Consider the following 26,368-nt stretch of genomic DNA (forward strand, 5'->3'; position numbering starts at 1 on the left):
GTGCCTGAAAGTCTTTCGAGTGGTCCATCTCGACGGACCTGGCAGAAGCCTAGACCAGACCAGATGTTCGCGTGACACGATTCCATGCGCGAAAACGCCCACGGCAAAAACCGAGCGACGATCGTGAGGGCATTTTGGCGTGAACAAAACCGGGCCAGCGGAGAATTAGTCATTTCCTGCACTCGTCGGCGCTGTCGTCGGTATTGAAGCTCAAACAAACAAACAAACCACGCCATGTGATTCGGCGTCGCCGCATCTTTCCAAAGGCACGTTTAGACGCAAAAAGAGCAACTCATTTTGAAGCAGCCTTTCCACCAGAGGAGTGGGTGCATTTTCCGGCCAGCGGCGATCGCTAGGGGAAGATTTCACTTTCGGCGTTGTTTGTCGAATCATCGATCCACCAGATGGGAGCGGGCGAGCTTTAAACTTTATTAACTTGACCTGATTTTGCTGCTGAAAACAGGGTGGAAGCCTAAAACCGGAGCAGACGGCGAAAGAAGACGGATATGAAAATATTGAAGAGTGGAGAAGAAAAAAAATAAAACCCCGCACAGGAAAAGATCGCCCCGGGTGATTTATCCGTCTAGAGAACTGGGTCACCTGGCGGTCGACCTCGAAAGTAGCTAAAGCTCCCCACAACTAATAGGTCACCGCAGCACGGTGCCGGGGACGATGTTGGGATTTGTTTTTGCATCTTGTTTATTATTATAATTAAACAACCATCACTCGTCACGCGGGTGAAGATGGCAATCGTTTTGGGTTTTATCGTCGTCATTTATCTGCTTAACCGTGGGCCATTTGGGCGCAGAAAAACCGCGAGTGTACACCGTCCGTCCCGTAAACACATTCCACACTCCCATACGAACCGTCGCCGGAAAGTGTGGTTGTGATTAATTGGCAGACATTAGTCACCTTTACATTTTAGTGCCCGTGTGGCGAACGCGTTGCTTTCGTTCTGTGGTGAGCGGAAATTTTCTAACACCCCAACGAAAAAGCTACTAAAATTACACCACCACTCCTCGATCGTGCGATCGAGGAAGGATTTGGTAACGTTCAGCCAGGTGCGCTTCTTCAGGTGTCATAATTGATACGAACCTTATTTGGAGGCGGCCAAACGGTGAACACGCGCACGATACGGTGGCGTTCGAGCTGCGCACGTTTGCAACATTGCCTCACGGCGTACGTGAGCTGGGCACCTGCCTCGTTCGGTTGAACACTGGAAGGTGGTAGCCAACGGTGACAAAACACCCGCCAAGAAGCGCCACAAACAAGGACCGAGACGGGGCGCATGAAAATAAAACATAGGAAGCCATTAAATAGGTGGCTGTTGTATTTTTTTAATAAATTCATTTTTCGGGAGCTGCAAAGTCGATGATTCGCACAAACGTTTACCGTTCCCGAAAAGGAGTTGAATCGGGGTTTGCTAAGTGCACATGGCACTGCTGGTTGGTGGGTTTTTCCGCGTCAAGTGTCCAGTGGCACCGATCCGCTTGCGTCCAATCGATCCCATCTGGTGGCGTTTGTTGACTTTCCGCGATCGAGCGATCAGCAACAAACCCTCTCCCGTCAAGCAGCGTGACAGATGTCAAACAAAACCCCGGGGGCGAAAAAATATAGTAGACTCCAAAACACTTACACAGGAGCGTGAGTGAGTGACACAAATTCTAGCGCACCGTTTGCGACGCAACCAGGCGTTTGGGCATCATTAATTACCGAGCAGTCGGGCGAAACCTACACCGATCTCCCGTTTCTTTTTTTTTTTTTGCAGGCATTTTGCGAACCGGGCGTAGCGGTGGCGTTGGGGACCAAGTTTCCCGATTTGGCCACAAAACTCCCACCCAACCGGATCCGGGCTGGCCCAAGCTCGCCCGCTACGACGTTCTGCAATGCCCTCTCGCTCGTAGAATGCCACCATGATCCGTTGCGTCACCGGTCGCGGGTTGCTTTGCTAGCTCTCGGTTGCGCCCTCACGCAGAAACCAGGTGCCATACCGAACCCTCGATCAAGCGCGTTACTGGTTTTATATCTCAACCTAACCAAACATTTACCTTTCTATCCGGAGGTCCGATTTGTGCTCCCGTATGACGCACGTGGATCGGCGAGAGGTGATCAAAGCAGGCCGCAACGTTTTCCGTCCCCTGTGGGGGTTGCTTTTTCGGGAAACTATTTTTTTGCCACCCTCAAACACACGCACGTGAGCTCACGCACAACACACACACACTCTCGGAGTGAACGGAAGCTTCTTCGTTCGCAAAGCCACCGAGGTTCAAGATTCACTTGGTGGACTTTGAATTTTCCAACTCAACGCGCTTAAAGCGAAAGATCCCGCGTGGGGTGAGACAACACATGCAAAACGAACACTCACAGTCACAGACACCACGCGTTTCACGAGGTGTTCGCACAGTTTTTCCTAACAGCCACAGACACAACCTCTCGCAGCGAATCTTGAACGAATCCGAGGGTCCCAAATTGTACGAATCTCTGTCGACCCTCAACGTCTCCGGGTCCTGGCTGATGGCAGACAGCTGAACTTTAGCCTCTTTGGAGAGTTAAGATGACAGATGGCGAACGCCAAGACGCCTTATTTCTTTTTCTCCTGCTTACCCAGCTGTACCGGCAAGTAGGCGCGTTGTTTAGGTCACTTTCATCCAGCCGCGCAACCTTGGGATCACCCGTTTTAGATGGCGCTAGCCTGTGGAGCCGGTGATTTGGGGTTTCCGTCACCTTTTGGCCCAGAAACGCGGTCACCGGTGCGCACTGACAGCTGGCCGGTATAGCCGGAGTTGCGGTTCGTAGGCTTCGAGGCTGCACCAATGGGCTCCGATTTGATGCCACGCGTTTGCAACGACTTCCCTCGACGAAGACGACGGCGAGCGTTTGGTCCAATTTTGTCTTCCTCGCAGCAAAACGACCGCAATGAATATGGAATAGACTGGTGCCGGTTCGTTTCCTCTCTCGATTTCCCGGGCGAAAGAACTGTTACTAGCCCCGGGTTGATTCGCGAATCTGATTCGCGCTCGTGTTGCGGTGACCAAGCGATAGATGAATATCGGTGCAAAAGAATTCCGGACGTCTCTCGCGCGTAGAGACGCCACGGCTAGTGGTGGATGCACTCAGGTTTAGTTCAGGCTTGGAAACGATACTATCTCCCTTAAAGATTGCTTCTTGTTTTTTTTTGTTCTTGATCTATAGCTCTTTCTTTTCTCTCTCTCGAGCGGTTGTTAATGGGGCGCGACTTCTTGGGCGCTTTTTTTGGGGGGCTTCACAAAACGCGCGACTAATTCGTCCCCAAAATTTGTGAGAAAAAAAAACGCACAACTCTCGGATCACAAACACGCCACAACCTGACCTGACGTCTACGATTTCACGTCCGTTCGGGTTGCACGCCAACGCGATACTGACGCGAACGGTGGTTCGGTCGCACGCAAGCGTTTTCTTCGCGCGATCGCGCGAGTGCGCACTTGCGCATGAAGAAAGAGCGCGCGATCGCACGAACCGGCTGGGAGGCTGTTTCTGGGGTGGTGGTGCACCAGCGAAGGGCGCAGCGTTCGACGACCGGACGGCAACGGTCTTCGTGGTCATGGACTCGCGATCGCCGGGGCGTCGAGCTTCAACGATTGTGTCGATTTTCTTTCCAAAGCGTGGGGGCTTTCTTGCGCTCGCGCATGGGCACGCTGCTTGCGAATCTTGTTGCGTGCGCATCGAGGATGAGTATCGGAATGGGTGGGGTTTTTTTAATTGAGCGTGTGCTCGGGAAAAGGATCAGCTAACTGTGGGTCGTATGCAGTAATGTTTGACGACACTTTTTCCGAGAGTGTGTCTAACATGGAGGTGGATGAGTTACGCACTGGTTTAGTGGCTAACTAGAGTATGAATTCGTTCTGTAAAAAAAACCGCTCAAGCCGTAATTGGTGCGTTGGAGACATCTTCAAGAAGAAGTCTTTCAAGCAGTGCAAAATAATCTCGTTTATAGGTCTTTTTTTGATTTTCCTAAAAGTCCATTCCATCTGTTTTGAAGATGGTTGCCTTCTGTCAGCAAAACCCCATTCACTAAATGTCAAAAAGAGCTTTTTATTCTATCATTACTAAACACTAGCGTTGATAGATGCTAGTATAAGATGTCAAAGTGGTAGATTGAACTCTCACGAGGCTTCAATAGATCGATATTTCTCCTCCCTGCACAGGGTTTAAATTGCCAACTCAACATAAAGCAACCAAAACCGTTTTCGGCTATAACTTTAACACTCATTTCCCTTCTCTAGGGAGTTGATTTCTCGCCCAGCCGAGACGGCGCGTTCACTCTTGGCATTGGTCGTCAGGTCTGGGCTAAGATCAAATCCGTTCGCTCACAAACCGAACCATTTGGGACTCTGCTGCTGCTGCTGATGTCGTTGCAAGAACTCGCGAGACGGCTGCAAGGGAGCGTAACATGGCGGATGGGAAAGCTCGCTCGACGCGCTCGACTAACGCTCGAGCTTTCTTCTCGTTCACCTCTCTTTCCACCACCAGACCGGACTCCGTGCACGTTTTTGTGCTGATCGCGTTTCTTTACATCGCTCGTTTCGACCTCACCGATGGCTGCAGGCTGCAGGTTTGGGCTTTCTGTGCTTATCCAGCCTTCGACGCACCGACAAACCGCCAGAGCGAGAACCCAAGCCGGTGTGTCGAACCGGTTAAAAGCCACCGCCGGATCTGCATGGCCCCGAAAGCCACGGCTCTAGAATACGAGAATTAAAAACAATAATAAACCGCTCCCAAAGGAAAGCGAAGCTCATGCTTATGCTCGCCGGGGTGCAATCGAAAGGGACGGACGCGTGGGAGAGACCGTGAGCGGGAGGATAAGATAATTCCCGATCCTTCCTATCGTCCCGGGTCCCCCGGAATCCCCTAGCCCCCTGATTACAACGCCCCACAATAGGCAGCTCGGCACGAAACCAACCGAGAGCCTTTAGCAAATAGCCATGAACCCATTGGCGTTGAAAGGGTTCGCCTACACGTTTTGTGCGGTGCGGAGTTCATCGCGAAGTTGTAAATCGTCGATGGAAAACTGGGCTGCTTCGAGGCAGCAGGCGACAGTTACGACAGTCGGTGTACTTGCGTAAACGCTTCAGAAACGCATTTTCGATGCCGCCCCGCCTGGGAGAGAAGCGAGAATACAAAAAATAAACGAACACGAAACTGCAAGCTGCACCCCGTAGACCATGGGGCCATTGCGTTTAAACGAAGGGGCAGAACTTTGGCCAATGTGCGCTTTAAGCTTTTACGCACTTTGTGGTATTTTGTTGCCATTTTTACACAATTCTGCCAAGGTTATGGATAGGTGTATGTAAAACACATTTTGTGCAGTTTTGAAGCCCCCTATCGTTCCTGTAACAGACGGCTTCAAATAACTGTTCGAAAGCTTTGAGTGTGATATGGGAATAAATATAAAAAAACCTACAGCTGAATCACTTTAAAAAAATGTCTGGCCAAAACATGTCTGCCCCACCACAGCGTGTTTGTTTAACCTTTCGCGTGCAGATTTCTTATTATCTTGACAAGCCTCAAATTAGCTTCATGATATGTAACGCAACCTTCACACCACGGTCGCATTACGCGCCAACCAATTAACTCTCGTCCTTACTCTCCCGCACCGTTTGGGTTGCATTCCCACCTTCATGCTCCGCCAAAACGGTCGGAAGCATTCATCAGGTTTTATTCGAATCGATCTGAGGCACGAAAGAACGCACCACGAAAATAACCGCAACACTCAACTCAACCAACTGCTCCAATCAAAGCGGCGGGCGTACATGGGTAGAACGCCAGCCAAACATGCCGAAAGCACTTAAAATACCATCACACCTCATTTTCCGCCGCGTGCTCTTTTCTTGGGTTCTTTTTTTGGGTGGGGGGAATTGCCTTTTTTCACCCGTTTCCCAGGCTAAATACCCGTCCACCGGTCAGTCTGGCTGTTCGCAAGGGTTGATTTGTCTGTTGAAAAAGGGGAAGAAAAACACACACACACACACGAACAATCACCATTCAACACCATCAGCTGCAAAAAGGGGCGCTTTGGTTCAGCGATCGTCGGTGCGGCGAAAAAAAAACGAACGAAACTAAAAGCAAAACTGCATCCCAATTGCGTTCGTTCGGTCACATTCTCTCTCTCTCTCTCTCATTTAAGGACCACGAGATGGGTTTGGTCCGATCATCCGGCCATTTGGGGTCTCTTAGGTTTGTCGAACCAACGGAACGGACGGATTTACGACGGCATCGTCATCCCATCGCAGAAAACCCAAGCCAAGTCGGAACAGTTCCTTCGTGCACAATTGCGCACGTACCGCCACGATTAGCCGCGGCTTTTATGAGCTAAGGGCCCATCACAGCAACGTGCCTTCTTCAGGATCGACGCTTATCGCTCTCAGGTCCGTGGGTTAACCCGCTCACACCCAGCCTTCCATCCAGCTTCCTTTCCAGGACACAGGACGATGATAGATCGAGCCGCAAAACAACCCAGACGATGCATTAAGGCGACCATCTGTCTTCGATGCAAGCCCACGAACCCGGCAATGGGGCGGAACGAATCGAACGCAAATAGGGCTCACGTCTCGCACCAAACCGCCCCTATACCGCTCGGCTCCATAAATCATCTTCCCTTCGCGATCCACAGATCCGTGCGAAGGATGCGGCAAAAGCGAGCGAAGCTTTCACAGGCAACCATTTTGGATGGATCGAACGCGATAAAGCTCGTCTCAGAGGGTAAGCAATTGGTTCTGCCACAGCAAGAAGGAAGTACAATTCTGCAGCTCTACCGCAGGGCAGCTCGAGATCGTGCGCGTTCTAGATAGTGTGCTGGGGTGAGCAACAGCAACAAAAAAAGAAACCCGAACAGTGCGTAGGCGACATCCGCACCGTATGGCGAAATGCATTCGACGCCTGGTGTGGTCTGTGGCCTGGTACATTGAAGGAAACGACACGACGTTTCATTTAAACGCCACATTTTCAATCACGCTGTCGTACATTTTATGGTCGGCTTGTGACGCGGTCGGTATGCAAAACCGGCTGCGTTTTACTGCACCAATAGTCGTTCCTGGTGCCCTGGGTTTAGATTGATCGGTTTCGGGTTGGAAATGCGCTCCAGCGAACGCGGGATTGGTCTCACTGAAAGCGGTAGGATGGCAAGATAAATGCGCTAGAACGCCGTACTTTATTGATCTTCGTTCGGTTTTGCATGCGGTAAATTGCGCTATTTACGATAAGCGCTAATCCCAACGGATGGGCTGTTTGAGATAGCTCAGGTTTTAAATGTTTTAATTAAACCATTTATTGCTGCACATTTTTGCAGTTATTGCATCGTTTGAATATCATTTATTTAACGAAGTTTGTCCTTGGCTTTAAGTTTATTCGTGCTCCTTTCGAAAGAGAAATTGCACACACGCGGCATTTGCATCCAGTCGTGTATGTTCGTCCTTCACAACCCGGAACCCTCGTCAACCGATCCGATCCAAACGTCCAAATATTTAACCTCGTCATGAGCCCGGACGTGCAGACACACAGCGTTCCGTTGCGGATTTACGCGTCTGCTTGCTAGCTGCAATAAAGTAGCTCACTCGATCGCAAGCGAAAGGCAGCCGCAAGTCCAAATGCAGCCGTTGCACTCGACAACAGCCTTCAGGATCACGGCACGCCCCCGTTAATCCAACGATGCACCCATTACAGTGAGGTGCCCCCAGACAGCCTTTCGACGAGACCTGAGCGATGAGAAGCTAACGAACAACCCTCGGGTGAACAATGCTACATAAATCAAGGCCTTCCCAAAGCCCGGATCGGGAGCCAAAGACGATGGATCATCCTGTGTCGTGGCCCTGAAGGCGAACCCTTGCGCATGGGATTGGGACGTCCTGCGTAGCGGCGGAAGCTGCCTTGGCTTAATGGCTTCGGTAAATCCCCCCAGCGGTTAATTTTCTTTACACTTTTTAGCCCGCCTCTCTCTCTCTCTCTCGTTCAATCACCAACGGCAGTACGGTGTAAAACAGCCTGATTCCGCTCGTTCCGTGCTCGATCGTCCGGATCGGATCGATTATTCACCGGTGTCTTGTAGGGCCTCGGTTTTCCTCAAGCTGCCTTTTCCACTCTCCCAACCAAACAAACCCACGAGGCTGGTGACTTCATTCCAGGGCAAACTAAGCCGACAATATCCGTTACAGTTTTATTAACTTGTTATAAACGGCACGCTTGCCCGTGGGAGGAGGAGCGCAGACGAGCTGAAGATCATCGAGCAGCATCATCGTACGGTTGGGTCGCGTTGATATTTTTTTTTCTTCTAACAACCCTTGGCCGTGGGCCTGGGCTCATCCACCGACCTGAGGGTATCCATATTCATAGCTAGAGTGGAGCACAGCAACCAGCCAACCAGGCCGTTTGTCTTTATAGGCGGTTTAGCGCAACCAATATGGTCTCGAGCGTCCGGGAAGGTGCTCGGGATCGTTCCGTTTTTTTTGTTCTCGCCACTCCATTCCAGCCTGGAAGTCGGCGCACGGAACGACCCGCAACGGGGGCAGGTTTACATGGAGCAATCAAAAACGAGCAAGCTTAGAGCACGGCGTGGCCAGTAGCAATGGCGAGGAACAAAATTAAACCCGCGAGGAAAACGACCGATCGATTCAATGCTAATGGCGGACAAGGGTCGCTTTGGTGACGACAAAAATTGTCCAGCTTTAGTGAGCGTTTGGGTGGGTGAAGGTGTGGAGGGTTAGAACGTACGGGACGGGAGGACAAACAACGATGACGCACCCGCAGAAGTCACGGTGGTGGCGTAATTCTATGAGCCAGTCGTAATAATGGCCGAATGACATCTTACTTGCCGTAGGCGAAAGTGGTAAATGGTCGAGCTGCCGGGGAGCTTTACATCGTGTTTATGATGCGATTTGGTCTCGTTTTTTTTGTGTTTTTGTAAGCACCCGAATGTGGAGAGAATAGAGGCATAATTTATTGCTACATAAAAGATCGAATAATACGCCAGTGATCTTCTCAGTCCTTTGGCATTTTCGGGTTAGGTTGAAATAGGATTAATTCTCTTTTTCTGTTAGCTTCAAATGGTATACTATTCATCTATTTAAACAAAAGTAGAGAGCTTCAACTCTAATTCTTATGAGGCTGCGATCATAACGAAAAACGGTACTTACAGCACGATCTAAAACGGTAGCTAAACATCGCTGTTAGTCAAGCAGTGCATTCAATAAATTCTTCTACATCGCATTATACCATTTCATTTTACTCATACCTCGCTGGGTTTTTGCATTAATTTGATGCAATCCAACGCAGCCCTTGGCGCGAGACGACGTGCTTCCCCGAGCGACTTTATCGACCAATAAATAACTATCACTCTCGACATTCGGAGGACACCGACTTCATGCGGTGTTTGCATTCGATGCGTTCGCACAACGATACGTGGTAGCTTCAGATCGAACGCGTGGCAACATCCTTCCATAAATGTGCCCGTACGGGGGGAAAGGTAAAGTACATTTGCTACTATTAGTGGCATGTTTATTGGCTGGTGTCGGTTAGGAAAAAGGATACTAATTGGTGAGATGTTGGCGTTTCCTGGGCCAAGAAAAAAACTGCCATTTAATGAAGGGCCTAACGGTATTACTTATAAAAATAGGTCAGGTACAGGTCAGGCTCGTGGATAATTTTAGGAATTTAGTGCCTAACTATCTTGAGCCGGTTAATTGAATTTATCAAAATGTCATATCGATAGCTTTGAACTAAATGGGGTTTAGAAGGTCATTTCATTGAGTTAATGTTATAAAAATCTAATAAGCAATGAATAGCAATTCGATATATATAAGCAAATAATGAAGATAAACATTTGATCAAGCTAATCTCACCGTGAAAACTTCTAACAACTATCCTTTTAATGAATTTCATAGACATTTCATGCGTATCTATCTGATTGCACTGCAAGAGTAAGAGGACGCCTTTCAACATCAAATTACTTTCAAGTTCCTTGTTGAAAAACAAGCCCTCGCATATCGCAAAAGAAGGCCACATAATGAACTATTTTCCAAGAATTCAACATCGTGAATGCCCCTCGGGATCCAAGCAAAGCCCTCCCAAGTGGATAGGTCTCACCAGTGCCCTCTCTCAATTTTACCCAGCTTCGACCGCGATATCGGAAAATTCACACCACCACCATTCCGCAAGCGTGATCGTTTGACGAACCAATTTCCGATGCAACACACCGTCGGTGATCGCGAAGGGACCCAAAAGAGGAAGGAACGGCTTGATTGGACCCAACCGTGGCATTTCCTTTCCACCTCGAGCGTGTTTCCCGCAGAATGTTTTCACCTTTCCCAGCCCTCAACGGTGGGTTTGGCGCCAGAATTAACTCCACACCGTGCAAACAACGCACCGTGCGATCGCCAACCTGCGACGCGAAAGCACTTCCTCGTGCCCGGTGGAGCTTTCGCAGTGCGGTTTTTTCGCCCCGGAAACCGTCCCAAGTGAACCTTCCGTGGGGTAGCCTAAGGTGCCTTTCCCTCCATGCGTACGGGGCATGTGGATCGCGTGCAGCTACGGGGTTGCTCGTGCAGCGCGAAACATCGCCAGCGGGTTGTACTACATAATTACTCAGACCCACTTCCGATCGGTGTGAGAGCTACTGCTGTTTTTGTAATTAGGAATTTCCTACGGTCCCCCACGCCATGACCGCAACCAGCAGCGTCATCATAAGTGGTGCGGTGTGTGCACGGTTTTCACGTGTGCGAACTCGACCCGATTGTGTAGCCGTGCGAAAGGAAACCCCTAAAAGTGCCTTTGACAATATTCAACACGTTTGCGGTCGATTCGACGCGTTGCACGCGAACGGGAGAAAGGTTCGTCGCTTGTTTCGGTGTGTTGAAGTCTTTTGTTTTACGCTCGAAATCGAACGGCGTCGGAGAGTAATTTGATGCAATAAATGAAGTAATTGGGCAGAAAACGAATGGAAAAAGGTACGGCTAGGGGCTGCACTCTTTGGAATGTGTCGCTTCCTTAGTTTTATGTCAATAAATGGCTTATTTTATTGGTAGGCCATGATGTACTTTTGGCCATGCAAAATAAGTCTCTTCTGCAATTGATATAATATACAATTTAATCATCTTATTATACTTTATTCACTGAAATGTATGTGTTTTTCTAAGGTAACTGAAGAAAAGAACATTTCAAACAAATACTAGAGCTTAGAAATGCTTTCTTGCACACTATAAGAGTCCTTCCGGCAAATGTTGCTGAGACCGGCCAACAACACCAGGAAACAACCGTTCAACGTGCGCATCGTTATCCACTCTGCACCTCCTTCCGCTGCCCCGAAAACAGAGCAACTAAATCATGTTCAACACTGCCCATATCAGGGCGGCTAACAAAACACCCGTCAGGCAGCAGGGTCGTCGGCGGGCTTTACCATAACCGTACTTTAACCCTGAAAAAGAGCGCAACACCCCACAGCACCACGCACAGAAACCACCGTCTTCCGGAAGATAAACAAGGGCCGGAACACAATGGCCACCACATCGTCATCGTTGTCGGCGGAGGATCACTTGACACGATCGGGGACGCTGACCGCGGTGCCGTACCGTATCCTCGTCCCTCACCGGATAATGGCACTCATTGTTGCGGCTCTTCCAAGCGGCAGCTTCAGTGCCTCGTCCGTCCGTCGAAGCAGATGGGACGCGGTGTTGCGTGTGTTGATTTACGAGCCAGCAATTGCATGTTTATCTTCCACCGGTGCCGGTCGAAGTGATCGTGCGTCGATCGTCGCGCGGTGGAAGAATTCTTGCGCAGGACGCCCGGGGGCCCCGGTTGGGCTGCACGCCGCCTTATTAATCAAACCGTAAGCGCATGCCAAAAAAGGCAAACGTTAGGTCATTAAAAACCTCGAAATTGATCGTTATGCACGATCACCATCGCTGATTATCATTCCGCGTTCGACGGCTGCTGTGGCCAGGCTGGTTTCAAGCCCACAAACCTGCTGGGGGTGGTGAAGAGCGCCCGAACCCGGTCACTCATGGACGTGAGTGTTTTTATTTCCTTCTCCGGTCGCGGTTCCGGGGCCCAGGTTGTGACCGGTGAGGTGCCGGAATATTAGGCACCATACGCTTCGAGTTTGGGACCACAAACGGATCGCCCGGACTGGGTAGCGGGAATGGTGTTGTTGTTTTTTTTTTTAATTTTCATCCTTCCTTTTTCCTACCGAGAGGTCCAATTCGTAGATCCACTCAGGCGTACACGGGTCGCCCAAATGCCGCTGCAAAAAAACAGCTCGGCGGCATGATTTTAATCTTGACCATTTTGCTTCGAATTTATGGTAATTGGTTCGGGTACCCTCATAAGCGAACTCGGCGACTGGCCGTGAATTGGCGCTCGATTGCTGGGAGTTTTTCGAGTCGGGATTGGGATTGGGAAGGTTTTCGCGCAAACCGACGCTGCGTAATCCCGTTTATTGGCGGCAGGACACGATTTCCGGGCCCAAGAGCGCGCGGTTTCTCTCTTTGACGAAAGCGAAATGGAATTTTGTCCTTTTTCGGAACAATGCCACCAAGCCACGGAAGTGGATAATCTCTGGCTTTGTGCCGAGGGTGGTGCATAAATTTAGCCAGGCAGTCTTTTACACACTTTTATTTGTTTATAACCCAGTAATCATAAAGCGAAACGAGTGGTGGGTTTGTATTGCAAAAAAAGTAAAAGCCTTTTTATGAGTAAAGTTTACTACGAGACCGGAAAATGAAACTGATCCTCCTGAGCATGCTACAAAATTACTACTTCTAGCTTTTGTATGACAGCCACTTGGCAGCTTAGTAAACACTTTCAATTTCTCGTCCATATGGTACCTCACTTCCTTTCAAATAAGTAACCCAGACGGCATAAGTAAATGCTTGATTAATTTCCCGATGGCAGCCAACAACCGTAAGCTGGTGTTGCCGGCTTAATGCCGTGATTTAAATATCTAATAATTCCCACCCCACAGAGGCATCGAGATGGCTTTCGCATCTACATAATCGCGACACGCTAATGTGAGTTTCGTGTCACGATAGCAAACCGCACGGAGAGAAAATGTCCCCCGGAACGGGTGACAACTCCAGCGTACGCTCGACATTACGGCTGTGCATGTCGCTGCCCTGCGGCCAACGTGATCGTGATTGAACTTGAACTTGAAAATCAACCCGAGACCCTTTGGCCGTCCCAAGCGCACTTTGCTTCCGGGTGTGAGTGTTTCTCTTTCTCTCTCTTTTTTGTAGCCACATACAACCGGCGCCTGCGAGAAGTCACCTGGCTGCGAGCAAGCTCCCTAGATGGGCATAATATTTCTGCGCACCGGAAACCACTTACCACGGTTGCCGATGGAGCCGCCAGCAACAATGTGTTTTTATTTTTATCAGCACGATGGCAAATGACCCCACCCGGAGGGAGGTTCACGCTTTAAGCTGCAGCTAAGGACGAAAAGAGAAACAGCGTGTTTTGGGGACCGCAAATCAATCCCATCACCGTGGAATGGTTTTTTCGTGACGCAACCGTTCGATGATTTACGGTACATCATTATTAACGAGACAGATACGGGGAGCCTATAGGCTCTAGGCTCATAAGCACGGATATTGGATGATTTTAAAGCCATTTCGGCACGGCTCTTCGAACATCCAACATCTGCCCGCCGATAGGACGATAATGACAGACTCTTGGGTCGGCCTTGACGCGTGATTCAACACCACCGTGTAAGGAAACCGGAACGCAATCCCATCCGGAGTCCGGTAGGAGTGCTAATCATACTAAGCAGGGGGAAAAACACACACAATGGTGTTTTAAGGGAGAAGACAAAACAAAGCAAAGCAAGCCATGCGTTTGACATGACGACGTCAGAAATTCACCGGATGCAAATGGCAATGGGCCGACACGTGACAGTGATATTGTTTAAATACACCACTCAACTATATCACTAGCTTAATGTCTATCCCTCGGGGTGATAGCTCCGGGTGACTGGCTCATGTCTGCGCATATGTGTGTGGATCTAGTCGGTGTGGTTGAACTGATAACATCCGAACCGCTCCCATCCATCAAACCGGCCACCGGAACATCGGTGGGTGGTTTTAAACAAATTTTCACGTGCCCAGTTGGGCGTGATTTCGGAACCCAGGGAAATGAGAGCCGCATATTTATGGCCCGTCTGGGCGAAAGGAAGCCCGGTTCCGTGCGTTCGGCACCGGATTGAAAGTGAAACCGAGCGCCATTTGCCTACCGAATGCTATTTGTTTACCGTGCCCTGAAACGCGCTTTTTCCTTCCTATCGAGATATGTCATGCATAATGGCGCTCCGGCATTGATTGGGGTGGTTCGTTTGCCTGTCGGGGTTGTGGTTTTTTTTTCCTTCCGTATGGCTGGCCGTTTTTTTTTGTTGTGCTAATGCTGCCCGGGGAAGTAACTTTCAAATGTTTCCTTTTTTTTTGCCTTCAGCTCCTATTTTGTGGTATGCAAATTTCCTGCTACCCGCTTTTAGCCGTACATGACAGAACTGACGTTCGCATGAATAATTACCAACTATTTCTTCTGTTTCTATCCGCGTTCGATTTTTTTTTCTCTCCACTTGCTCGCTTTCCTACCGCATGCTTCTTCCCGAGGAGGCGTGCGGTTTTCCAAGTGTCCAACAACCGACCGGAATGCAGCTCAAATGGCTGCCAAGTGTTCCTTTTTCCCTTTCGTTTCTTTTTTTGTTTTGCAATGCACACAAAACATTCATCAAACTGACCGATGCAAAACGGTGCATTTAAATGGGCACCCTCCGTGGCTGCTACAGCGGATCATTACAACAAACTTTACTCGATTTTTGCTTCAGCCAATGAGGCAACTCTTTTCATTCATCTCGTTCCACGAATCGAGGGGGGATAATACACTTTTATTCGATTGATGTTATCCGACCGCAAGTTGAAGGGAAAAGAAAATCCATCAACCACCGAAATGGCCCTCCAACTAGTACCGCGTGTTGCATAAGTTAGCCTCCCCTTCGATCGAGTCTAATTGCGCCTCGTTTGCTCCGTTCGTTACCTGCACCGATGTTGCGTTTTACCACTGAGTGGTTTTGTTTTTATATATATATACGCACATTAATATATTTCCTTTATATTCATTTATTTTCGTGTTTACGTATGTTTGTTTTTGTACTTCATCGCCTGGTTCGTGGTTCCGGGGCTTCGGAGTACCCTCTGTTTTTTACGCGTCCATTTCCACTCCGCTTCCCATCGCTATCACCGTGGCTCCATCTGGTGGTGCTTTTTTCCTCTTTTGCTGCTGTTGCTGTTGTTTGCTTTTCCCAATTATTTTTCCGCGCGCTACGTTTTCCCGGCCGCTAGCTGGACAACAATCGGTCGGCTTTATCCGGTCGCCCGGTCGGTCTCTACCCCGGTCGCGGTTCAATTGTTTTCCTCTTATCTGTTGCCGCTGCTCGTTTCCCAGTGCGTTTCAATTGATTTCCACCGGTGGTGTGTATTTTTTCTCCTTCATGCCGTTTGCTTTTGTTTTTGTTCGCCCCATGTTTCGTGGTGTTTTGTACTTTTGCTTGCGTTTCGTTTCAGTGTTGCCAACCCGTCAGTTTTGGGTGGTTTTTGTTTGTTTGTTTGCTAGCTTCTTGTTGTGCGCTTTTCCAGCTTTTTTGTCGGTTTCATTTTGTGCTCTCGCAACCTCCCCCTTCCAGAGAGCACCCACTTGCAACGGGATCGTTTAAGGCGCGTTAGTTTTCATTGCACCACCCTTTCTCGGAAAAAAAAACGGCACCAGTCGCTGCTAGGCGTGGGTGCAGATTGTCCTATCGTCCGGCACGTTTTACGGTTCTGCTCCACAATTCAACACCCGCCCGGTCGGTGGGCATAAACATTCATTCCATTTTCCACCCCATTTTCCCGTGATCGCGGACTCGCCGCGTGATCTTCATCACGCCGGACTTTCACTGTGCCACGATCGCACACATGCCGTAATTCTTCTTCTACGCCCGCTTCGATGGCTTCCCCCCAGGTGCCACGTGGAGAAAGGATGCCGCAGGTTTCAAATCAATTGGCCCCATGAAATTTTAACACTCATTTTTTCTCAACCCGTTGTCCGTTGAGGGGCGTGTCGGATGTGGCCTGCCGTGGGCTGTAAAAGCTATCACCCACCCTGATCAACGTGACTAACCGACCGTCAGCCATCTGCCAGACTGAGCCGGGGACCCCTTGGGGAAAAAGCCGCCCAACTCCCGGTGCCGGTTTTCCGGTGAGAGGCCGATGGAAAAGCGTACCCGTGCGGTCATTTTTCACGCACCATCTCCCGTGCCGGTTCCGTAGCTCTACGCTCATCGAAGCTCATCGATCGGTGAGAGGTGGTGTGGAGAAAATATGCACCAACCACCCTTACGATACCACCCTACTCATCCACCTAAGACGGTGACCTAGTTCGAGGGATGGCTGCTCTTTCTTTAGTGCAAAGGGCGATCGTTCGCCCTAGGGTAGCCCTTTCGATCTTCCGCATTACGTCAGCCTCGATCGGTCATCAATCTTGCACCGATAAGCTCTCTACAATATGGGGCCGCCCTGTCGTTACGATTGTTGCGCAATCGATTATATTTCATTTCTCTTGAAAGTGTGTGTGTGTGTGTGTTTTTTTTTCTGCGATCACCACCCGCTTTGTCCAACCTCGCGTCTTATCATGATGCCGTGCCGTTGTTCGAGTACGCCGCCAACTATTTGCCGTCCAAAAGGGCCAGATTGGGCCACGATGGTGAACCGTGGACAATGTGTATCGTTGGAGAGAAGAAAAAAATTACCCCATTCAATGCTAACGAAACACACTCGATCGAGGCGAATTTCCCTTCGCCCTTACGAGAGCGTTTTGTCCAAGCGAGTTTTGCAGCACGTGCGGGATTTCGTTTGTTGCGATTTTTTTTTCTTCGATACCCTACCACATTTCTGTCGCCGCAAATGAACATTTTAATTCGCGTGGCTTTTCTGTGCGGGCTGGCAGAAATATAACTGCGAGCTTAGAGGAAACGTTCACTCTATTCGTGGTCCATGGTCGCGCATGATCGTTGATATGGAGGAGAAGAAAAAAATCACCCGGAGAGTTGATGAAAAAAGTCACCAAGCTCGACTCTCGCAAGCCCTCGGTAAAGCGCAATAAATTCTGCATTATGCAGCCGTTGTCGTCGTCGTCGTCCAGCTGCAAAAGGGCGACAGCATAAATCGTCGATATTAGGCTCGTGCCACTGGCTTATGGCTTATCTTTTCAGTGAATTTTACACCTCGTTATTATTTAAACTTGTTTTGCTGCTTCCAACTCCAAGCATGATTCTGAAGTGTCACACAGATAAGACTGTGGCTGTTTTTCCCTCAGAAAGTCAACGCCACACGCCCGTACTTCTTCACAACATTTAATACCCATCTTTACGGGCCTCACAACTCGAGATTGACGCCGTGACGGCCTACCGGTCCTTCTCGGGCGTAATCCTTTCGCCTCAGACACCGAATACCACACGAATGGTAATTAACATTGCTACCATTTACCACCGGCGTACCGTGGGGGTACGTGGCTTTTTTTTTGCTCATGATCCGCTTTTTATACAACTTCCCCCGCACCGCTCCTTTCCGATGCAGCAAAATGTCAAAAATTCAATTTCAATTTTACACCCATTACACCCCGGGTGTTGCGGCTGACCTTCGATGTCCGTACGGCGAGTCCGTGCGGCTCGCCCGAAACATTTTCCCACCCCATGAGGAACCACGCAAAAAGCAAACCTTGACGGCGAGCTGGATTTCTTTTGCAGCTTCATGGCTTCATTATTTTCGAGCACCGGTGGAGCAGCACAAAAAACTCATTTTGGTTTCGGATATCAGAAGAAATTGGTCGAGATATTCGCGCGTTTCAGTGCAGGCTCGATTCTGCTAGGCCGGTAAAAGTGGTTTATTGTTTTCGAAATCGGTGCCCATTTCGAATCTTGCGTTTCTTTTCGGTAATGGCATTGGACGGATCGTGTACGAGATTTTTATGATATGTGGCATCGAGCGCAGAACCGAAGAAGGGGAGCTTTTGGGGGCTGGCTACCGTTTCATTTGCGAAATGGGCCGCTTTTTCTTTCCCTTTTTCGTGCTCTTTATCCAGCTGCACTCGCACTGGTGAACCTTATTTGCCATAGTACAGCCCTACCGGTTGCGATCACCCTTGAAATGGTCCTTGAAATGGTTCAACCTCCATTCGGTTCCAGACGAAATTTCGCTCCTACCAAGATGAACCGTTTTATTTGCTGTTTTTCTTCTCCCGCTTCTGGTGGGCCCGCAATTCGATGGCCGCTCCAAAATGTCATGATAATGAGAAACGCCGTCCATTTATGTCTCCCCTTTTTCCGCGAGGTTTTCCTTGCACTGGAATCAACGCACGCGGTTTCGTTCTCTCTCGCTCGCTCTTTTTCGAACGGTACATTCGAACGAACCCTCTGCGTAAAGGAAGCACAAGAAGAGGGATGGTGTTTTTCCGTGAAAGACAAGGGATGAAATGGACGGGGGCTGTGTGCCCACGAATCGGGGCCACTGGACTCCGAGGCCGAGGTGCGACGACAGACTGCAGACGACATCATTACGCCTACTCCGGTCTGCACGGGACATCCACCCCCGGGTGTAGCCCGCCCGTTTCAACCCCATTTCCAACGCCAAGCATCTTCCCATGAAAGGAAAAAAGGCGGTGAGCTGCACTGGCCGCATAAGGTGGGTCGCTTCTAGGGCGTAGAGCAGCAGTTCTTGGCCTACGGTAGCGAGCTTAAGTTGTCAAGCGATCGCACGTGGAATGCTTGCGATTCGGGAGGCTTTAATTCATCGGCTTGGGAGCTTAATCCACCCCTAAAGAGAGCCTTTCGGACTGGGGGCTTTCGTTCGCATTTGCATAACCGTTTTGTAGTGCTGCCGGATGTGAATTCGGTTGTGTTGAATGTTTAGAAGCTCCCCAAGATGAGGGAATTAGCGATGTCTTTTCATTGATATCGCCTTAGTTCGAACAATCCTCAATTCGAGCTCCAAAACAGCGACGGTAGCATCACTTGCGAGTCCCCAAGCGAAGAAGAGGGAATTATAGATGTCGCAAGGTCTTCTTCATCTTTCACGCTGCGTTCTTCGAGGTGCATTTGTGCCCTGTTCCTTCTCGGGAAGCGCTTCGTAATATCAACACCCGACTCACACAGGTTCGGAAAAGTGCAAAATACGCTATCTGATTTATCGAGCAACACATCCCACGACCGATAGCCGTGGTTGAAGTGTTTCGAAGAATTATACCCTTTAATCCTGGCCTCCTTAGCGAGACCACGGGGGTGAGTTATGAGTAATCGTAACTGCGGGCTGGTGCATTAATTCGCTACCGTCTCCAGACTCACATGAGGTCTGATAGTACACAAAAGGGAAAAAATTATATTTAGTACCATCATAGACGTCCTAACGTTATGGATAATGGTATATCCTGCCACCAGGTGGCGCTGGTCAGTTGAAATCAGGTACAAAATGTTTGGAGGACTCTTTATTTGAGTCACTGCAAATATCATCACATCCTTGCGAGCTCGGGTTATTCTTCTCAAAAAGGATCGCAGGCTATTGTCACTGTTTCATTGAGGGCTATGTTTTAGGAAGTATGTTATGTTATGGTAAAATCCCGTGTTTAGAGAACTCCGTCTTCATGGCCTTCACGACACATTAAGCGTTTAACATCACCCCTTACGGACAGAGCTCAAACAGGTACTACACCCTTTGGTAACACCAAGGTTAGTGACGTCTAATTCTGCACATTCGCATTATTCTTCGAGCGCACGGAACTGCCCCCATGCGTGCATTTATGGCTGCAGCATCCGGAGTGCGAAAAACTTGCACCATCCCAAAAAAACAGCGGTCCCGAAACACCGCTAACCCTGACACCGTAAGCCTTTTGGTAACCACACCCTCGACCAAGCTCGCAATAGTGCCCGAAAGAGGGCGATCGAGAAGTAGATGAAGAGATGGAGAGAGGAAAAAAAAAAAAGAATGAAGAAACCGCGGCGCACCATACGCGATCAGGGCCCGCGAGTGGGCCTGTCGAAGGTCTACCGGTGGTCGAACAACCGCCTAACCGCAGGCGCGAAGCATTCTCGAAAAATAAAAAAGGCCCGCCTTGCAGACGTTGCGCGCGTAGGGGTGGGCTCGTGCGTAGTACGCCCGCTCCCGAAATGGGCGAAATAAAACAAAACACCATCAAACAACGTAAGCGAAATGAAAAAGAACCCCCGGCCGCGTAACATCGAAAAGACATTCAAGCTCGTTCGCCCAAATAAGGACCTCACCCGGGCGGTGTGCGAAGTATGTCTTTGCTTTTCTTTACTGGCAGTCTCCTGGCACGGTTCACTCGGGGTTTGAAGAGATCTAACGGGCACGATAGCAAACACCGTGTTCATCTCCAACCAGCCTGGCAGATCGGGGAGAGCGCGAAAAGCATGGTCTACTGAGCGATCGCAGCGGCAGGAGGTCACCGTACCGACACCTCCACTGGAACTCCTCCACAGGGCTGAGCAGATGGAGGCAAATGGAGATTACAGCAGTAGCAGCAAAAAAAAATAAGTTATACCGTGTATATCCCTAGATCCTCTAGCCCGCGATCACGATCGTTCAGGTCAGACCCCAGAGTTCGAGCAGCAGCAACGGCGATATGAGAAACACATCGTGCGCCGCGCATTTGCGTGACAGCTGGGTTTCTGAGCACACCCTCTGAGTGTTTGTGTGCACCGAAAGGGGTTTGGGTGGGTGTCAAAATTTATGCAACTTTTACGCCAACCATACACGGCCTTCTCGATGACTCGGTTGGTCGGGTGGCTTTTTGGGAGTTACTTTAACCGTCTGAGACACACCGTCTCAGAAGCACAGGGCCACCTGTGACAGAACGCGTGTATCTCGGTGTATGACGCTGACGTAAAGCCTTGGCCTCCCGACAATGGACTCCAGTAGATAAGGTACACCGACTTTCCGTAGGGTTCTATGCTAATGCAGGTCTAGCTCACTTACCTCGACGTGCGATCGCGAACTCCTGCTCCTGTGTCAGCCGAGGTCGAGTAGAAGACGTCGTACTCGCGTGTTAACTCCACCTGGCAAAGTGTCGCAGCTTTATGGAGCCCAACTCAGGGGTTTGGGCCGAGAGTGTCCGAATGTGTGCGTTTTATGAGCTTGCTCCTTCAGCTAATCCTGTTACTGCGGGCGCGAAACGTATGCTAATGATGTCGTATCAAATCGGGGTAGCACTTAATGGGGGGTTATGATCACCAGGCTGTCTTCTCGCGTGGTGACACCTTGCTGCGATAGCACTGGCGATCGACACCGATCGTGTCCACGATTTTACGGGACAAACACACACAAACACACACGAACACGCACGGCTAATTAGAGGTTCTTAAACAGGCTTTCCGTAGCCAAACTTTCGCTTGAGCCTTTCGCGGGCTGTGATCGTTCAACAGAGCTACCACGAATCGATAGCCGGATGATCACATGACCGTTAACAAAAAGCACCTCCAACTCGTCAAGGATCGTTTGGCTCGAAAATTGGGACCCACAAGCGCGACCAGAGAGCAAGAACACCAACAGCACCGTCGGGGGTGGTTCGAATTCATTAACGTTCCGTTCGTACTCCTCCAGCAGTCCGTCGGAAACTGGTGCAGCGTGGCCGGTGCGGTTTCGCGAACACCCGCCAAATCGTTCCCTCGGGCAAACAAGAAAGGGGTCAGGAACAGGGCGAGAAACCGGGCCCGGCACCATGAACGAATGTGGTTTTTGCCATTTTTTGGGGAGCTTACTCTTTCCTTTTTTTTTGAAGATCTTTTGTTTTTATTTTTCGGTCTGCTTCTGCCCACTGCCGCTTCGTCACGATCCTGCGGGTGACTACTACTCGCCTTCGCAGCGAGGCGACAGAGAAGTGCTGGCGAATAAATTCCCTGGTGTGCGAAAATTTGAGCTGCTCTCCTGTGAGTCAGCTTGTTCGTTCTGCTCCCGAGGATGTTTCACGGGTCTTAATGGCGTTGAGTCGCTGCACTGCTTCTGTCCGTGAGCTGCTTCTGGCAAGAACTGCTTTCGCTAGGTTTTTCCCCCCGAAATGACACGTTCGAAATCGCGTTGCGATCGAAAATTGAAATGTCTACTAGCTCAACAAGCCCGCCCGTTGGTGTATGCGTTCAAATTAACCTACCATCGATCGGTGCAGGCGCTTGGCGACGTACTAGGGTCGGTTTGGTCGTGGCACTCTCGTGAACCTACCATGGGCGCATTAGAGCGTACGGGGCCAACCGCTAATCTGTCGATTCTCATCTGCCCACGCCTGGACTCCCACCTTGGACCGAACTGGGGGCCGCACCGGATCCGCGGCCTCTGCGAGACCTCACGGCGGATCAGCGCGTCGTCAGAGATCGAATCCAGCCGCCTAGTCGCGGCATAGGGGTTATGCCTTGGGGGCTTTCGGACTAGGTGGGTAGGTGGCTGGAAATATGCACAGCCAACCGTGAACGAAAGCTGCTTCCTACCTTCGAGGACGGTTCCGTCGGCGATTGGAACGCGTGGCCCGACCCTTTTGGCTCGTGCGCCGTACGTCTGTGTGCTCGATAAATCTTTCGTTTGGTTCTTCAGGGCTTCCGACGCTGCGGAGGAGGTCTACGATGTGAGAATAGTCGAATGTGTCTATAGGTTCGGCGAGAAGCCCCGAATTCGGCGTATAATTAAAGCGTGTACCATGGAGGCACGTTGCGCCGAAGACAATGAATAATGAGGGCATTAAGCGTGTTCGAGGCGGATTAATGGAAAAATTACCCAAACCTGCACATGTTCGTATGGAAGCATGTGGTCATCTAGCAGGACATTTTGGTGGAATGGGTGGTTTTAAAGGTTGTGATGAAGCACATGACAAATCTGGTCAACACTCGCTCAAGGACCGTGATGGGAAGATGTGTGTTTTCGTCGAACATTGGAAATTATATATAATATCTTTCGCTCCTATCTGCGAACAGGCTTTAGCATTCTAGCAAAGCATAGCTAGCATTTTCCTAACGTCCGTTTCAAAGTGTGCATGTATAAAAATTGGTTCGTTCTAGATAAGCTTTAGAAATCGCAAAACCGGAATGTTTCAACTATATTCTAAACTAGTGTCTACTAAAATTCTTTTGACTAATTCAAGACATACATTTGGGTTTTATTCAACGTATAACTATGTATCCGGAACATTTTAATTTCTTAAAATAACCAACTCTCTACACTTATCAATCCGGGATTTTAAATCAGTCTACAAAGTACTTGCCCCAGCAACATAAACAGCTTGCCGGAAAAATCGAAAGTCATAACAAGATTGCGTGCCAAGATCCATATACAAATCGTGTTGGTGTACTGAATGGAGTGATGAAATCAACATCAAATTGTTGGAATAACTAAATAGATAGAAAAGTCTTGTTTAGAAGGGACTTTGTTAGAGTTTTCTAACGAGTGACGCATGGTGTAAAAAGCTATTATACGATCCATCATCCACAGGATAATCTTAGAGCGTAAAAAGAAAAAGTAGAAGTCAGGTTTGCATCAACTGTAAAAAGAAATTAGCTTTGCATTTTCGCCAAATCACCCGATAAGATCTCTTCTGAAAACTCCCAATTCGATACAAAATGGTTGTCCGAGAGTACAATGAAGAAATGAAGTATATCGAGAGGTTGTCGCCAAACAGCTTCCTGATCAAAAAAGGCTTCCAATCTAACATGAACGTTGAAGGGGTGTTCTACGCCAATAGTCGTCTAGAGAAACTTATGTTCGACGAGCTACGCAACGCCTGTCGGCCTGGAATGACCGGAGGATTCCTTCCCGGCGTTAAACAGATTGCAAACGTTGCCGCCCTGCCGGGCATAGTTGGACGGTAAAGTATTCTAAATGTTACATTTATCTTTGCTCTTGTAATTGTTATCGTTACGAATTGTTCGCAGATCGGTTGGTCTTCCCGATATCCATTCCGGGTACGGATTTGCGATCGGCAACATGGCCGCTTTTGACATGAGCGATCCTACCTCCATCGTTTCACCTGGTGGTGTCGGCTTTGATATCAATTGTGGCGTGCGATTGCTTCGCACGAACCTGTTCGAAAAAGATCTTCTGCCGGTAAAGGAGCAGCTAGCTCAATCCCTTTTCGATCACATCCCCGTAGGTGTCGGGTCCAAGGGTATCATTCCGATGAACGCGCACGATCTCGAAGAAGCTCTCGAGATGGGTATGGATTGGTCGCTACGTGAAGGATACGTTTGGGCCGAAGATAAGGAGCACTGTGAGGAGTATGGTCGGATGTTGAACGCCGATCCGAGCAAAGTCAGCATGCGCGCCAAAAAGCGCGGACTTCCACAGCTTGGTACATTGGGGGCCGGCAACCATTACGCCGAAATTCAAGTGGTCGAGGAAATCTACGATAAGTACGCCGCCAGCAAGATGGGCATTGAAGAGCTGGGACAGATTTGCGTAATGATTCACTCGGGTAGCCGCGGTTTTGGTCACCAGGTTGCAACCGATGCGCTGGTCGAGATGGAAAAAGCGATGAAACGAGATAAAATTGAGACAAACGACCGGCAGCTGGCATGTGCCCGAATCAATAGCCCCGAAGGCCAGAACTATCTGAAAGCGATGTCGGCAGCCGCCAACTTTGCCTGGGTGAACCGTAGTTCCATGACGTTCCTTACAAGACAAGCCTTCGCGAAGCAGTTCAACACCACGCCTGACGATCTCGATATGCACGTCATTTATGATGTGTCGCACAATGTCGCCAAAATGGAGGAACACATGGTCAACGGCCGACCGAAACAGCTACTCGTCCACCGAAAAGGATCCACGCGTGCGTTTCCACCGCACCATCCGCTGATCCCAGTCGATTATCAGCTTACCGGTCAGCCAGTGCTCGTCGGTGGATCCATGGGAACGTGCAGTTTTGTGCTGACCGGCACGGAAACGGGCATGGCGGAGACTTTCGGATCGACCTGTCACGGCGCTGGACGTAGCTTGTCACGTGCCAAATCTCGCCGTAATCTTGACTACAAGGACGTGCTGCGAGACCTAGAAGAAAAGGGAATTTCCATCCGAGTCGCATCTCCTAAGCTGGTCCAGGAGGAAGCTCCGGATTCGTACAAGGATGTACGCGACGTGGTTCAAACGTGCCACGATGTAGGTATTAGCAACAAGGCCATTAAACTGCGTCCGATTGCTGTTATTAAAGGCTAATGACGACGCCGGTGTGCTGTGAATATTAATTATTTCAATAAACATCTGTTTCGTACAACAAACACTCCCATATTTCATTATTTCAACAAGTTGCGCGAAACGTCCTTGCTCTGGTAATGCTCTCGGTAAAAACGAAAAAAGTAGCTAACTTTAGACCCGACCCTATAAACAAGACGCGGAATTATAAAATGCATCTGTTTACCATATGACTGTCAAAACATAGCTGATTTTCGAAGTGCTAGCACGTTGTAAAAGTTAATAAGTTTAAGAGCACAGCAAAACTTGCGGTGCAACCTAATTTAACATTCAGTGAAGTGAACAATTAGAAAGATTAGGCTACCACCGGATTTTCAGGTTAGTGCACCACTTCCAAACCCGCGCTGGGAGCATTCGTAGGAAGAAGAGAAATTAGAAGAAGGGATTAACGAGAAACCAAACGGCACCGCGAGCACAGTGAAAAGATTGCAGGCTCCGTTTTGTCTTCACATCTACGATTCAGTTGCGTTCGTGCTTCGTCGCCGTGGTGAAATTGGTGTCTCCCAAGCTTATTTGTTTGCCCGTTTCGTTGACTCTTCCGTCGACGGTCCGTGAAAGGGTTGTGGTACCGGGCGACGGATGGTAGACAAAAAAAGGCACCAACTGGTCCCACAAGAACCGATCGTAATCGTCAGCGCACGGTGAGCTTTCGCATTCCTTTGCTCTCCCCGCTCGCCAAGCATCACCACCCGGTTCTGATCCCGGGCCACAACCGCCGCGCTGCGAGTGCGTTGATTGCGTTTGTTTACGTGTTTGTCTCAGTCAAAGCCGTCGCCCCTGTGCGTGCGTCGATTGTTGCGCCGTTAGTAGTAGAGAAGGCAAGAAGTGGAGCAGGTGGCAGTGGCGCGACAGGCAACAGTGTGTCCCATTTGTGTCCGGGCATTTGTTGAGTGTCTAATTTAGAGCGTTTGGCAGCGGCAAATCGCGGGTGATTTCGTGGCGTGAAAAAAGCACTGCTAAGTCGAGTGTATTCGTGTTGACAGGTGGAACGACGTCGTCGTAATCGTTGTTTCCAACGTTTCGGCAACGGTGGTACGTTGGCCCGCAGAAAGCCATGCCAACGATGAAGAAGCTGGCAACAT

General features: G+C 49.6%; 1 protein-coding gene across 1 annotated transcript; it reads left to right on the forward strand.

Moving 5' to 3' along the window:
• Positions 1–23,662: 23,662 nt before the first annotated feature.
• On the forward strand, positions 23,663–25,283 carry LOC128726707 (RNA-splicing ligase RtcB homolog). The gene is made up of 2 exons (XM_053820528.1): positions 23,663–23,907; positions 23,975–25,283. Exons 1-2 carry the CDS (start codon positions 23,663–23,665, stop codon positions 25,248–25,250), a joined length of 1,521 nt encoding a protein of 506 aa, XP_053676503.1. The 3' UTR covers positions 25,251–25,283.
• Positions 25,284–26,368: the final 1,085 nt, after the last annotated feature.

This window comes from Anopheles nili, chromosome 3, assembly GCF_943737925.1.
Source record: "Anopheles nili chromosome 3, idAnoNiliSN_F5_01, whole genome shotgun sequence".
NCBI lineage: Eukaryota > Metazoa > Arthropoda > Insecta > Diptera > Culicidae > Anopheles > Anopheles nili.